Genomic DNA, 14,997 nt, shown 5'->3' with positions numbered 1-14,997 from the left:
GGCAGACTTGGGAACTATTTGTAATAGTTTTAGTTAACAATAATGCAACAGTTTTCCTCAAAGTTGCCATGCAATTAAAACCAACCATGTGAGAAGTTTTCCAACCGCTAGATGGAAGCATTGATCAGTCTGGATCATCACTGCAAGATTTTATCAAAGATGCTTCTGTGTTTAGCTCTATGCAGGGTGTCATGCCATACCCCTCAAACACCCCATGATTCATGAGTCACCTTTTCTGATCTACGTATTTGCATCATTAATTCAACCTGTTCTATTATAAAACAACATACTCAATCTATAAATTCACAAATTAAAGAGTAAATTGCGTTAAATATTGTCCGTTGTTCTCCTTTCCGCCAGCGAGGGCGCTCAAGTATTCGTACACAAATGAATAGTCCAGTCACGAGCGCCCAGCTGGAGTGACGCCACTTCCGTGACAATAGGGTCAGCGTGACAGATTTATCAACAATAACAAGAGCGACTTGTAACAGCTCGTCTATCAAAGCGCGAGGTTTCAGGAGATGCCGTGGATGAACTAAGCGTTAAGAGTTGATGTGAAATACATCGTCTTTTCCCGAGTCTCTCCGAGGAGCTGCTCATTCAATGTAAGACACTTTGTGATGATGATGATGATGATGGAAGGATGTTTTCGCTTCAAGCTAGCTAAATATTAGCAGAAGTATGATCATTCACTGGTGTTGACTTACAATGATACATTCTCACTCCGAGTCATTTAACATTTAGTGGTCTGTTTTGGTGCTGTCAGCTTAGATATGTATCCTCATGCAGAAGCTCAAGTTACTGTAGATTTAGCACCAGTTTCTATTATAAATGACCTGTGCTCTTATTAAATCAGATGAAGGTGACCCACCTTTATGACTTTATCATTGCGTTATTGTCATATAATGGTTGTAAATACTCACCTGTTTGAAAATGTATGAATGCTGGACTGTAGACTGGTTTTGGACAGTGTTCAGTGTATCTAAAATATACATATGATCCTTTAGAAGTCAATCTAATATTTTGATTTGGTAAAACATTTCTGAATTATTATCAGTGTTTAATACATTTTTGCTTCTTTATATTTTTGTGTAAATTGTGCCACATTTTTTTAGGATTCTTTAATGGATTAAAATAAAAAATACATGTTTTAATAAAAATCGCATTATTATTTTGTGCATTGAGTCAAACTAGTCTCCAAAAAAAATTAGAAACTAGTAAATTTAACTAGTATACTATATTTTGTTTTTGTGGATATAATATGTTCTATTTGTAATGCAAGGATTGTATTGCACAGTGATATTTCCATTGTGTCTCTTTGAGAGTTATTTATATTAAAATTCAGGCAGACATTCTGTAGATTACAAATTAAAATCATTTGTTGCAGATGCAATAAAACATAGTAGCAATATAGCTTTATTTATTGCATTTAATGCATTTTTGAAAAATTCATAAACCAAATAAAAGTGCCATGACCCATGTGTCAGACAACCTCGAGCAGTTCATAAATAATATGTGTTTAATACATATTTAATCATTTAATCCATAACAGTTATCATTTTATAATCAGTTTTATTCTTTAATTTCAGCCATATTTGTAGAACTTCTGTTCTGCAGCTATTATTTACTTGATTTAATTTGGACTTCATAGGCATTTCTTCATCTGTTTTAAATGTGTGGCATGCTGTAAAATAGAGTAAAGTTCCAAAAAAAAAAAAAGGCTCTTGTTCTTGTAATTTGACACTAATAAGACGCTAGACTTTAATGAAACTGCTTCCGGGAGTATCTATTGTCTTGGCAACTTTTTGTTTCACAAGTCAGCTATTGTTCTTTTATCACTCTTATATGCACAGCTGTCTAAAGAATGTTTACATGGTTTTTACAACATCTTTGTCATGTATTTTCTTTAAACACTCTGTGAGTTGTAACTACAGTAAGGTTTTTCAGATGCATATTGAGGGTGACTGTCTACTTAAACAGAAACTCTGGCTTTGTTGAGTCAGATTAGTGTAGTTACAACTGAAGGTGAATCGGTTGTCTGTCCTTAATGCTGACCTGGTGTCTTCTTTCTACAGATCTCTGAAAAGTGTGCTGAGGACACTGAGCAGTCTCTCTCCTGATCTGAAGCCTCATTTATCCACTGAACTTTGACACTCGATGGACGAATAGCATTTTATAGTAAAAGTAAACTTTATTTTATGGCACAGCTGTGACTGTGGACTTTGGACCTGTGAGGACAAATCGCACAAAGCAGGTGAGAGCCCTAAAAACGCATGCATTTCATATTTATATTGATTAATATAGGGAAAAACATATTCACCGAACATGTTTAGTCATCAGTGGATTAACATATTTAATGTTATAAGCCAGTATTGCTGTGCTCAGTAAAGCTGTTGGTTTCATTTTAGCAAAGAACATGATTTATTTAGCCAGCAGATGGTTAAATCTAGGCCAGCTCTGTTTAAAAATGGAATTTGTAGCCCAGAGGATTGCAGTTTCTGACTATATGTTTAACTGAACTGCTCAAGGTTGTCTGTCACATGGGTCATGGCATTTTTGTTTGGTTTATGAATTTTTAAAAACGCATTAAATGCAATAAATACTAAAACTGACGTATAAAAATATTTAAAGCTATATTGCTACTATGTTTTATGTATTGACAACTGATTTACTGTTTATTAATGGTGCAACAACATGCAGAGCAAGGCTTGTAGTCAACAAACTGGTAGTCCCGCCTCAAACTCAAACAGAAGTTGACATGTATGAATCTTCAAGCACCACCGTTTTAGGAAATCAACATACAAATTGATTTCCTACCTCTGCACATTGAACTATTTAGAATAAAAAAAATACACACTTAATCTTTAGATTAATCCTTTTGATAACTGCGTATCCACAGCTGCATAAGGTGCGTGGCTTGGAACAGTGCAATGGAAGCTTCTGAGATAGAGGGCCGCACCTTTATGCAGGCGATCAGTGAGAAGTACAGCCCGGAGAACTTTCCTTGCCGTCGGGGTCCAGGCTTGGGAGTCGTGGTTGTGCCCTCTGGACCACAGGGATCACCTATGAAAGGTGAGGCTTGGGTCAATTAAAAACAAGTCCTGTAAGATTCCTTCCTAAGTGATTTTAGTGTTTGATTTGGCAGCTGTATGCTGTTGCTGTGTTTCATAGTTCATTAATTGTGTGGTCACTCTGCCTTCAGACCGTCTGAACCTGCCCAGTGTTCTGGTTTTGAATGGCAGCGGAATCAGTCATGCAGGAGACGAGGGAGAGATCGCTGCCTTCTGTGCTCATGTAGTTGAACTTGATTTGTCCCACAACAAGCTCCAAGACTGGTATGAGGTGAGTTAGTCAGTTCATCTGGGGATCTCATTGCTTCAGATTTTTCCTCATTGTATAATAATACAAATAGCCAATTTTGTTTTAAAAGTTTTAAAGGGATAGTTCACCCAACAATTTACATTCTGTCATTATTAACTTGTGTCACAAGATCTTGCGAGACTAAAATGTGACGAGATTTCTCGTCGAGACAAAAAGTAGTCTCGTGATGTTGCCATGACAGAGTGTTAGGATGATTAGGAAAGAATATGCCACCGCTTCGTTTACATTACGCCTCCACTGTCGTTTTGCTTTGTATTTAAATAAAAAACATTTAATTCAGTTGGATAACGGTCGCCGCCGCTGCATATTTACAGAGTACGCGCGATCGTAAAAGTAAACGCAAGCGCCCATTCAAACGTGATTTCAATACCCCGCATTTTGAAAGCGGCTCCCTGATGAATGCAAATGCATCTCTGAGCTCTGTATCAAAGAAAAATTTGGTATTATTTGCACTTTGAATATAGAGAGAGTGATTATGATTGCACTTAATGTAAAGTGTTACCATAAAAAATGACTAACAGTTTTCTCTTAATCTTACTAAGCACACACAGTAAGGTTTCATTTGTTAACATTAGTTAATGCACTGTGAACTATCATGAACTAACTATGAATGACTATTTTTATTAACTAACATAAACAAAGATAAATAAATACTGTAGAAATATATTGCTCATTGTTAGTTGATGTTGGTTAAAGGTGATAAAGAGGATCTTTTCGTCGACTGAGAATCCAAAGACTGTTACTGAGTTTTTGAAATGAGCGCATGCGTAAGAACAAACCCCCTTCTTCGAAGGAACGCCTCCCAAAACTCGTAAACACTCGTATTGGAACACGAGTGTTTGTTTACCACCGGCATTCACTGTGTCGTGTTAGTGGATTCATTATGTCGGACTCACCGCAGGTAACTCATAATCTGCAGTTGTTATTCCTGTCTCCTGACAAAAACATTGCATGCGGCGCCTGTGGAGTGTGGAAAGTTACTGGAGCGCGCAGCCGTGCTCGTCTCTCACAAGGAACGTCACGGCAGTGATTGACAAGCCAGAGGGCCAATCGTTTACGCGATGATCCGTAAACGATTGGCTGATGTTTTTAAGGCCCTACCTCGTGCACAGATGATGTATATTAATATTATTCCTTTCAGTGCACCTAATAAATAGTCTTTTATCAGTTAGTAAAAACAGTTTCAAGTAATATTGCAAAAATGTATAAAACAAAACATCCTCTTTAGCACCTTTAATACATTAATGTTAATAAATGAGACCTTATTGCAAAGTGTTACCATTTTTTATTTATACTGTTTTTATTTCTATGATCAGTTTGTGGAAAGGAGTTCAGTTAGGAGGTCAAAAGTTGTAGAAGCTCATAAATCATGTACAGTAAGGTCTGAAGAGACTGAAATCATACAGGAGAGAAGTCAGTCAGTTGAGCTTGTGGCTAAACCTTTTACAGTACTTGAGTATTGTTGTCTTTTACTGCATATGATAATTAATACTCAGAAAGTAGAATTGAAATGACATTCATTACAAGATGATTAGTTAAAACATTTCAAATACACCTGCAGAATATTTTTTCTAGTCATGTATTTCGCCATTGAGGATTTCTTAAAAATAGTGTTAAAAATCTTGTCTCGTCTTGTGAACTCAATCTCGAGTCTCGTCTCGTCTCGTCTCGTGAGATATCTGTCTCGTCACACCCCTATTATTTACTCATCCTCATATTGTTCTTTATACCATGCTCTTTCTGAATACTCAAATCTGATTGGTTTTGAAGTAATTAAAGTTGGGGTATGTATTTTTTCAACAACGCTGTTGGACATTGTTGATATTTGAAATCAACCCAAACAAACCCACCCCTCTCTTCATTGCTCCGCCTCCAAAATTCACCCTCAAATCTTAACTATCCTGCTCTGAGTCGGTCTTGAACCCCGGCCTGATCGCTGCTGGCACTGGCAGACGAGTACACTGACACCGCATTCTCTAGCAGTCGTCAGTGTGCAGTGGTTTACCTGCACAACTCTCACTATCTGGCCACTGTTACACATGCAATACGAGAGTGGATGTCTGTTTATCACAGCTGATGCGCAACAAAATTCTGCACGAAAAATAAAGTGCAGATGATGAACGAACGACAAGGAAGCACAAAAAAGGAACGTATAGTTCACAAGAGTAAATACAAACAAGTGTTTGTTGTCAGTCACCAACAGCACAGCAGCCCCAGACAATCAATGACACTCAATGATTTGATGTGAAGCGGAATCAAAGCAGCCTCCGCGTCTGTTTTCAGGCCTTCCCGCTTAGCTCTCTCCAGCGCTGGAAAGCTTTTCTAATATTACCGCGGGTCCTAAAGTACTTGCCCAGTCATAAACCTCCATTCCAGTGAAATTCTTTTGAGCTGTTTTGTATTGTGTCTCATCATCTCTCTTCCTGCATTTTTTTTTTTCTTTTTTCAAATCTCCCTCTTGCTCATTCTGTCTCCTCGACTGTCATATGCCTCCTAATGCTGATTGGTTAGACGTTTGTTGTTGGTGTCGGCTGACTGACTTCCAAACAGTGTTGTTGAAAAAATGCATACCCCACCTTTAAACTCACAGCTTCATTGTTAATAGAGAGATGCTGAACAGACACAGGAAAAGCACAAGTTCATCTCTCATGTTTCTTTAAATATTTTAACTTTTGTATCCTATGAAAATAATAAAACATAGCATAACAGCTTTAAAAAATTACATCAGAATGATTTTAACTTTTGTTTTAACCCTTTAATCTGTTCCAGATCAGCAAGATTGTTTCTAACATCCCGCACCTGGAGTTCTTGAACCTCAGCTCTAATCAGCTGAGCGACGCAGTCTTGGACCCAGACTGCGCCAAGGCCTTTTCTAGCATCCGCCGCTTCGTTCTTAACAATACTCAAGTGTCCTGGGACACGGTGCACACTTTCACAAGAGAAATGCCTGAGTAAGTCACATTTTGAACCCCTGATGTTTTATTGAAAAAAAATGGACTGGCATTTGTATAATAGATACTGAAGGTGTACTTGGTATGTAGTATTGATTGCTCTCACAAGTTTGAGATTTGAGACATTGTAATATTGATTTTTTCACAAAGAGTATTTTAATGGCTGTATACAGTACATGCAATCCTGAGAACAAAACTTGCATTTTGATTATTGAGTGTAATAGAATAGTTTAATATGCTTTAATGTAAAAAAAACCAAAAAAAAAAAAACATTATTTTTCCACATATTGTACATTATTGCAGCTTCTCTATTCCCAGTCTGACTGAAACTTGCTGATTTCTACAAAGCCTCTTCTTCCGAAAAGCTCAGAGTGCTTTGATTGGCCAGCTGACCCAGTGCGTTGTGATTGGCCAAACACCTCAAGCATGTGTCGGAAATGTAACGCCCCTCACCATAATTGTTCCAAGGCTTCTAAAGCATTTGTAAACACAGTTAAAAATAATTTTACTGTATCAGATATTATATATCAGATTTTATATATCAGATATTATGTATCAGATTTAGATTTTGATCATTTTTGATATTGATAATTCGGATGATCAAGCTGATCGATCAGAACCAACTTTGCAAGCACGACTTGAGTAGAACATTTCTCAGTGGTAAGTAGTCTTTGTTTATAGTCTGCATTATACTTTCCTAGGTTCAAGAAGCTGTCCTCTGAAAAACGTGCAGTGCACAAGCAAACATTTGGGTTGTACTGTTCACAAACAAATAAATCTAACCTCTAATTAACCCCTTGAAAACAAAACCGCAACATGCCACCTCTGATTACCCCCTGAATTGCCGACAACAATTCGCTGAAACCTTGTGTTCTGTGGTAGAATAAATCTCTTTGTGGGAGTGTATGAGCTTTGTAACTTTGCAGATCATAAACATGCGCAAACAGATACATTACACACTAAAGGAAAAGGAAAACAGTAAAAAGCATCATATGATCCCTTTAAAGTTCACGGCCATGGTCCATTTCGCTGGTTCTTTGCTTCATATGTTTCACACCAGACCTAATGAAATGTCATCATTTAATATTTAAATAGCTTTTGAGGAAAAACAAGACTGCTTATCCCAAATATTATCTGATCAGATCCTTGATATTTAATGAAGGTTTCTCTGGTATGAGAGCTCTCCACTAATATCGATCGGCTTTGTCCAGGCTTGAGGAGCTGTTCCTGTGCCTTAATCAGTACACCACTGTGACACCGGCTACCATGCCCTGCCCCACACTGCGTCTGCTCCACATCACAGACAACAGCCTCCATGAGTGGAATGAAGTACGAAAAATTGGCTCCATGTTCCCTGCACTGGACACTTTGGTCATGGCCAACAACAACCTGAGCTCCATTCGGGACTCAGGAGAAATCCTTCAGCGGCTCTTCCCTAACCTTCGAAGCATCAATCTGCACAACTCAGGTGTCATTTTGTTAGTGACAGTGTTGACAAATGTCTTAACCCGTGCTGGAAGGGTCTAAAAGATCATACTATTTGTGTAATTGGTTAATTTAGCATTATTACTATTTTAGTACAGTGTAATTACATTGTAATAAACCCCACAAAAATAAGTTTCCCTTATCATTTTGTGTGAGTCAGGACTTAATCGATGGGATGACATTGAGAAGCTAAACTTTCTGCCCAAACTGGAGGAGGTGAGGTTGCAAGGCATTCCTCTACTGCAGGCTTACACGAGCATGGAGCGTCGCAGTCTAATGATAGCACAGTAAGTCCAACGTGTCTAATGAATAGTTCACCCAAAATTGACCTGTATGACTTTGTTTCTTCTGTGGAACACAAAAATTTATATTGGTAACCAAGCAGTTTGATGACCATTGACTTCCATTGTATGGATAAAAAAGATATTGAGAATATTTCCTTTTGTGTTCCACAGAAGAAAGAAGTTCATACAGGTTTGGAACATCATGATGATAGATTAATTTTGACAGAATTGCCATTTTTGAGTGAACGATCTCTTTAGCTTCATTAGAAACTGATAGTAATGTTCTAGAAATGTTGATGAGATGATCTCATTGCACCCGCCCGCAGGCTGCCGTCAGTGACCAACCTAAATGGGAGTGTGGTGACGGATGGCGAAAGAGAGGACGCTGAGAGATTCTTCATCCGTTATCACTTGGATTATTCAGAGGAGGACCTCCCTCACAGGTAAATTTCAGACAGGAATGCTGTAGTGTATAATATGGATGGACTAGTCACCCACTAACCTACTCAATTAGGGCTTTTTTCTCATTTTTAAAAGTATCTTAATATACACTGATCAAAAGTTTAAGGTTGGTAAGATTCTTTAAGGTTTTTTTTTTTTTTTAAAGAAGTCTCTTATGTTCACCAAGGCTGCATTTATTTGATCAAAAATGCATTTCTGTGATGGCAAATCTGATTTTTCAGCAGCCATTACTCCAGTCTTCTGTGTCACATGACCTTTCATTATGATCCATCATTCTACTAACAGGGCTCCAGCCTGTGACCTTTTGTTTGAGACAGTGTGAGTTGCGCCTGTACGACCTCCAAATTTGGAATTATTTTTTATTTTTTATTTATTTGTTGTAAAACGAGTAGGGAGTGAGTCCACCAGTGTTGGACTATGTGTGTCAGCAACATAGTCACAGCTCAGGCAATAATGGTGAAACTAACCACTTCAAGTGTGTCTGATTGTGTCCCATAGTAACCAAACTACGCCCCTACCAATTATTCCCCATTGCAAGTTATGCCCCCTAAAATAAAACCACCAATTAGCACCTCCCTCTACAATCGCTAATGTCAGTACCTCTCTTCTACTTCACCTTCCTTGTTTTTTTTAAGCTTCACTATCACCACCTAATGATAAGGCATACAGATCATATTACATTGATCAGCAGATGCTGTAAGTCATCCTGTTTTTTTTCCTCAGTTTTTAAAGTATTTTTAATTTTGATAATCTACAGTAAATTTTATTTACTGTAGAGCGCCAAACGTAGCACTTGGAGTCCAGAAAGGTCAATTGTGGTCTCATCAGCACCTTGTGCCAGATGGCATCAGAGTCTTCCAGGTGTGTTCTTGCATATAAACAAGACTGAGTGTGGCAGTTTTGTAGGAAAGGCTTCTTTCTTTTAGCGCTATGTTTGGCGAAAAGCAAACCAAGCACACCACCCAAAACACACCATATGTACTGTGAAGCATGGCGGTGGCAGCATTATGGTGTGGGGGTGTTTCTCTTCAGCCCGGACTGGGCGATTGGTCTGGATTGAAGGGAAAATGGATGCTTCCACGTACATCCAAATTCTTGTGGAAAACCTGCGTCCCTCTGCTAGACAGCTGAAGATGGGCAGGTCATTCACCTTCCAACAGGACAATGATCCTAAACATACCACCAAAAGAACAACACAACGGTGAATGTCCTTGTGTGGCCAAGTCAGAGCCCTCAAATCTGATAGAAAATCTGTGGATGGACTTGAAGAGAGCAGTCCATTGCCGCTCACCACGGAATTTGACTGAACTTGAGCAATTCTGTAAGGAAGAATGGGCAAATATTCCCCAATCTAGGTGTGCAAAGCTAGTACAGACATATCCAAAAAGATTAATAGCTGTAATTTAAGCAAAAGGTATCTCTATGAAGTATTAAATCAGGGCACTGATGACTTTTCCAACCCTGTTATTCTAGTTTTTCATTTTTTTTTAATTAATTTTCAGAACTGTTGCTTTTTGTTTCATTAGTTTGATATTGTAAATAAAGCTAGAAAATGTTGTTTTTTAGAATGGGTTTTGATTTCAGGCTGTATGACAAATAACGTATGATGATTTTCTATAGGCACTGTATACTCCACATGAGGATTTTGTAGATGTGTTTTTAGACCAGAATCACATTCTATGCAATATAATTTTTTTAAAATAAAAACATAGTAGTTATTAATAATAATAATGATATGATGAATAATAAGATTATGATTTAAGATCCTGAGTTTGCATAGCTAAAATTGCTTGCATTACTGACAGTATTTTGACTTTCTACTTATTATTTTGGCTTGAGCATGTAGTGGAAAGCTGAATACAGATTAGTTATTTGCATTTTGTTTTGAAGATATCACTGTTTGGTGACCAAATATGGGAAACTGGCTCCTTTGGCTGAGATCGACCTGCGACCGCGTTACCATGCCAAGGTGGAGGTGCGCTATGAAGACAAAGTGGAGCAGGTGAGCATCCGTTTGGACCAGACTGTCGCAGAGCTGAAGAAGCAGTTAAAGACTGTAATGCAGCTCCCCAGCAGCAACATGCGCCTTTACTACATCGACAAGTGCACTGCCTTCGGCCCCGATGAGTTGAAATACAGTGCACGGGCATTGCACTCCTACAGCATTCAAGATGGGGATGAGATTCTGTTAGTTCCCAAAAAAAAATAACTGTCTTTTACCAGGATCATGGAATGCTATATTTAAATAACCAAATCCACTTTGAACTAGCGCTATATATCTAAGCTCCACAGAGTGATTGGGACTGTGTTTCAGGGAAAAACTGGGGCTTGCTGGGGCTTCAGTTGTACTCAAGCGGCACTTCATGTGTCATGTCACTACGCGGTAATAAGAAAAACCATGACTCGTGTGCACCTCTGGTTTTGTTGCTGTTATTAAAGCTTTCATTTTTGTCTTCAGACTTCACAAGCACCCCTGTATTTTCAAATTAAGCACAGCGAAGGGCTCTGGCAGCCCAGGATGTGCTTTTTGCAGATCTTAAGACAATCACCCATAGCTGAAAGAAAATGTTGCACTGTACTGATGTCTTATAGATGAAATCATGGATATTCATTGCCTGCTGATGTGTATTGTATGCTGTGTCAGCCATTAATTACATGCAAAAGATTCTCAGGCCTTATATACTGTATGGGCAGTGCTAGATTCTCATTAGGAAAGATTTGCGAAACATCTTATTCACTTATTGTTTTTAAATATCCGGTTCATTTGAGACTTTTTACAATCTGATTGATTCCAGAATGCAATTGCGAAGCCGCATGCATTTACTATTTAATTGTGGTATTTTTTTGTAATGTTTTTTTTTTAATCTATTAGTACTTTCAATGTTGCTTTGGAAGTGGCCGTTCAAATTCTTACCTCCAAGACAAAGCATACGCTGGGAAAAGTGCTTATTCTTATTTCCCTTATGTCCATATTATGGATTGTGTTGATTTTGACTTTTTATTTTCAGAATAATTAGATCTGTTCAGTGACAGAATATCAACACAGTCCACCAAAGATTATGTTATGATTATTATTATGTGCAGTATTTATTATTAATTTACTGATTGGTGTTATTTGTTAAACAAATCATTAACAGCCCAATCGTGGTGTACGACTGTATCCAGCCAGTATAACATAATCAAGAATTTGGGTTCCTGTCTTAAATTAAAGGCATAGTTCACCAAAAAGAACATTCTGTGATCATTTACTCATGACATTCCAAACCTGTATGACTTTCTTTCTTCTGTGGAACATAAAATAAGATTGTGTGTTTTTTTTCCCGTCCATACATTTTAAGTCACAAAAACAATTTGTTTATGAACATTCCTCAAAATATCTTCTTTTGTGTTCCCGCACAAGAAACTCAAGGGAGAGTTAATGACGACAGAATTTTTGTTTCTTTGTGATCTATTCCTTTAATTAAATGTGCATGAACCATCTCATTTGCTTGTCATGCTTAATTCAACAAAATCCCCCATGTTTAGCAGCTAAAACTGGCATAAAAACATAGTTTGTTGTATTTTTATTTCATATATATGATAGCATGACTTGAAGGATGGACTGAATGGAAAAGCACTGAGATCCTTTCAGTTTAACTGTTAGTGTGCTGTGTTACACTGACACTTATTGCAAATGCTAAGGTTAGTATAGATTAGATTTTCTGTTATGTACTGATATATAAAAGTGTATGAAAAGAAGGTCAAAGGCTTTTTCTCATTAAACATTTCAGGTTTCAGACATGCATATTACATATACCCGTCATTAAGACGTGATCTAAACCGTGTTGCTTGAATTAAGTCATAATCTTCAGTCAGAATTTTAAATCTTTTTTTATAATAACCAAAAAGAGTAGATAGTCAGAGATTTAATAGTGGCTTGTAGGTGTATAACTTATACTGACATGGGATGTTAAAGATCCCTTATAGTTGTAGAAGTAATTTAAGGGTTGTTGTTTGTTCGGGGGAAGAAAGATGATGAAGATTATATATGAAGGTTCTAGCATCGTCTATGCCTTTAACACTCTTAATGCCTTTACCTCTGACCCCTAATCAAACATTAAAGCAGAATGAAGCACTGTTTTTCAATTCAGAGAATTCCCTTTTAGAGTATCAATATTTGATGTTCTGTGCCCACACAGGACATGCTATTGATATTAGTGTTTCACTTTTGCATAATTATTTAATGTTTTTTTCTATATATGTATATCCATTATTAATATTCCAATTTTACAACCTTGAAGGTAATGCCACTTGAACTGTGACTGACACGTATGTAGATGAAAATTGTTAAATATACCACTGAAGACAGTGTTTACCTAGTGAACTTTACTGCAGTTACTTTAAATGGTCATTTAGCAGACACTTTTCAATCCGTTTTACATTTTTCTTTTTCCAGATTGTAATTTTTATATTTATGTTCCTCTCTTTGTTAGGATATTATACATTGTGCGTAGGTTAAAAAGTGTGTCTCTCTCAATTTACATTGTCTGTTGTACATTAGCAGTTCTTAATCTTAAGTTTAAGTTCATTTGTTGGGGGTGTGTAAAAGGCTGTTGAGCATCAAAGGGATGAGAGATCCAGAAAGTCATTTATCTAATGGATTCATTAGGCCTGTTATTGTAATGAACACTGAGTTGAGTTGCACAGTCACGCCATTAATGCATCACTATTCTGATTCAGATTTGACTGTTTAATTCCATTGATTTGCCAACATATGTGCACACTAATGTATCTATGTTTGAGAGTTGAATGGCTCAAAGGATTAGAGAAAATAAACTTTTAATGATGGTCATTACAGTGTTATTTTATGTAATATTACAGTATTTATTATTTTGAATTAGTTTTATTGTATGTTTAGTTTTATTGTATTTTGTAATAGGCTTTTATCATTTTTATTATAGTTTTTATGTATTAAATATTTCTATTTGGCATTTTTTTTTTTTAGTACTTCAAATTAAGCTTATTTTATTTCTCTTAAAATTTGTCAAAGTTAAGTTTTTTTTATCTATTTATTATTTTATTTCAAGAAACTTTTTTTTAATAGTAGTTTAAACATTGTTTAAAAGTTGTTTAATAGTTTTTAGGGTCACACTTTAGTTTAGGGTCCAATTCCTAATTCCTCCCTAATTACTGCTTATTAATGGTTAGTAAGGTAGTCGGTAAGATTGAGCAGGATTAAAGGATGTAAAATATGGTCAGGCAGAATAAGGCATTAATAATACACACATTCAAGGAATGAGTTACAATCAGTGGTTACTGCAGACTTTTAGTTCCCAGCATTCTTTGCTTCTGATAATATTAAAATTAAGTGTTATTTCATGTGTTTTGCTTGATATTAATATACACAGCAAAATCCACAGAGTTAAACCAACTCTGCTCAGATTACATATGGTCCCTCTCTATATAATGTTAAAGTTACACTGAAGCAGAGTTAAAGTTAATGAGATTATTAAGTGATTAATTAAGTTATGATTGAGCATTAGTGATGAACGCCTGATGTTAACAAGCATAATCACTGAAGAGAAATACAATAACTACAAAGGACTTCCAGCCACAGCCTTAGATAAAATAAACAAGATAAAACTGAAGATTAAATTAAACAACTCCACAAACAGCATATTATCTCATTAACTTTAACTCCGCTTCAGTTTAATTTTAACTCTGTGTAGAGAGGGACCATATGTTCTCTGAGCAGAGTTGTGTAGGGGGAGATCTATTAATGTTTAATGTTCTATTATTTTGGAATTAATTTTCTGGTATGTCTGAGTTTTTGGGGTTACCATTGTGCTGAAAAGTAAATCCTGTGGTTAGGACCAAACATCATTAAGATTTGAAAATATGAGACATGTAATGTATTATAATGTAAATATTTTTTAAAAATATAAGAAATGTATTACATAATATATTTCTCTATATATGTGTGTGTTTATACTGCATGCTGCAATACATTACATATGCAGTACCATATCTGATCACATATACATCTATATATTATGAAGTGTATTACTGAAAATAAAATATGATATATTATTAAATATACTGTCACATATATAACAAGTGGCAATTCCTTATATTCTATATATTAACACAATATTTTGTATGTTTTTAAATGTACTGATAAATCATTTAATGTGCTTTATAAGTACTAATAAACCGTAATATGCATGCTAATAATAAGCAAGTAGTAGTGAGCAATGCACCCTAAACTAAAGTGTTAACTAAAAAAACTAAATATTTTTCCTGTGATTTTGTTTTAAGACCCCCACTTTAGCATATTCTTGTTCGAAAATGTAAATAGACTAAATATTCTGTGTATATCATTCTGCCTAACATCATCTTTTGCGTTCCGCGGGAAAAAGAAAGTCATACAGGCTTATAACAACATCGTCAAGCAC

General features: G+C 36.3%; 1 protein-coding gene across 2 annotated transcripts; it reads left to right on the top strand.

Moving 5' to 3' along the window:
• The first annotated feature begins 421 nt into the window (after positions 1-421).
• On the top strand, positions 422-13,551 carry tbcela (tubulin folding cofactor E-like a). Of its 2 annotated transcripts, XM_067366324.1 has the most exons (9): positions 422-605; positions 2,076-2,254; positions 2,900-3,072; positions 3,203-3,342; positions 6,151-6,332; positions 7,544-7,800; positions 7,978-8,104; positions 8,428-8,544; positions 10,454-13,549. In XM_067366324.1, the coding sequence occupies exons 3-9, from the start codon at positions 2,931-2,933 to the stop codon at positions 10,770-10,772; spliced, it is 1,284 nt and encodes a 427-aa protein (XP_067222425.1). In that variant the 5' UTR covers positions 422-605; positions 2,076-2,254; positions 2,900-2,930; the 3' UTR covers positions 10,773-13,549. The 2 variants fall into 2 exon arrangements, with proteins under 2 accessions (XP_067222425.1, XP_067222426.1); XM_067366325.1 differs by lacking the exons at positions 422-605; positions 2,076-2,254 and having other exon boundaries at positions 2,903-3,072; positions 10,454-13,551.
• Positions 13,552-14,997: the final 1,446 nt, after the last annotated feature.

This window comes from Chanodichthys erythropterus, chromosome 17 (assembly GCF_024489055.1).
Source record: "Chanodichthys erythropterus isolate Z2021 chromosome 17, ASM2448905v1, whole genome shotgun sequence".
Taxonomy (NCBI): Eukaryota; Metazoa; Chordata; class Actinopteri; order Cypriniformes; family Xenocyprididae; genus Chanodichthys; species Chanodichthys erythropterus.
The sequence above is the reverse complement of the archived record's forward strand: the minus strand, read 5'-3'. Positions and strand labels throughout refer to the sequence as shown.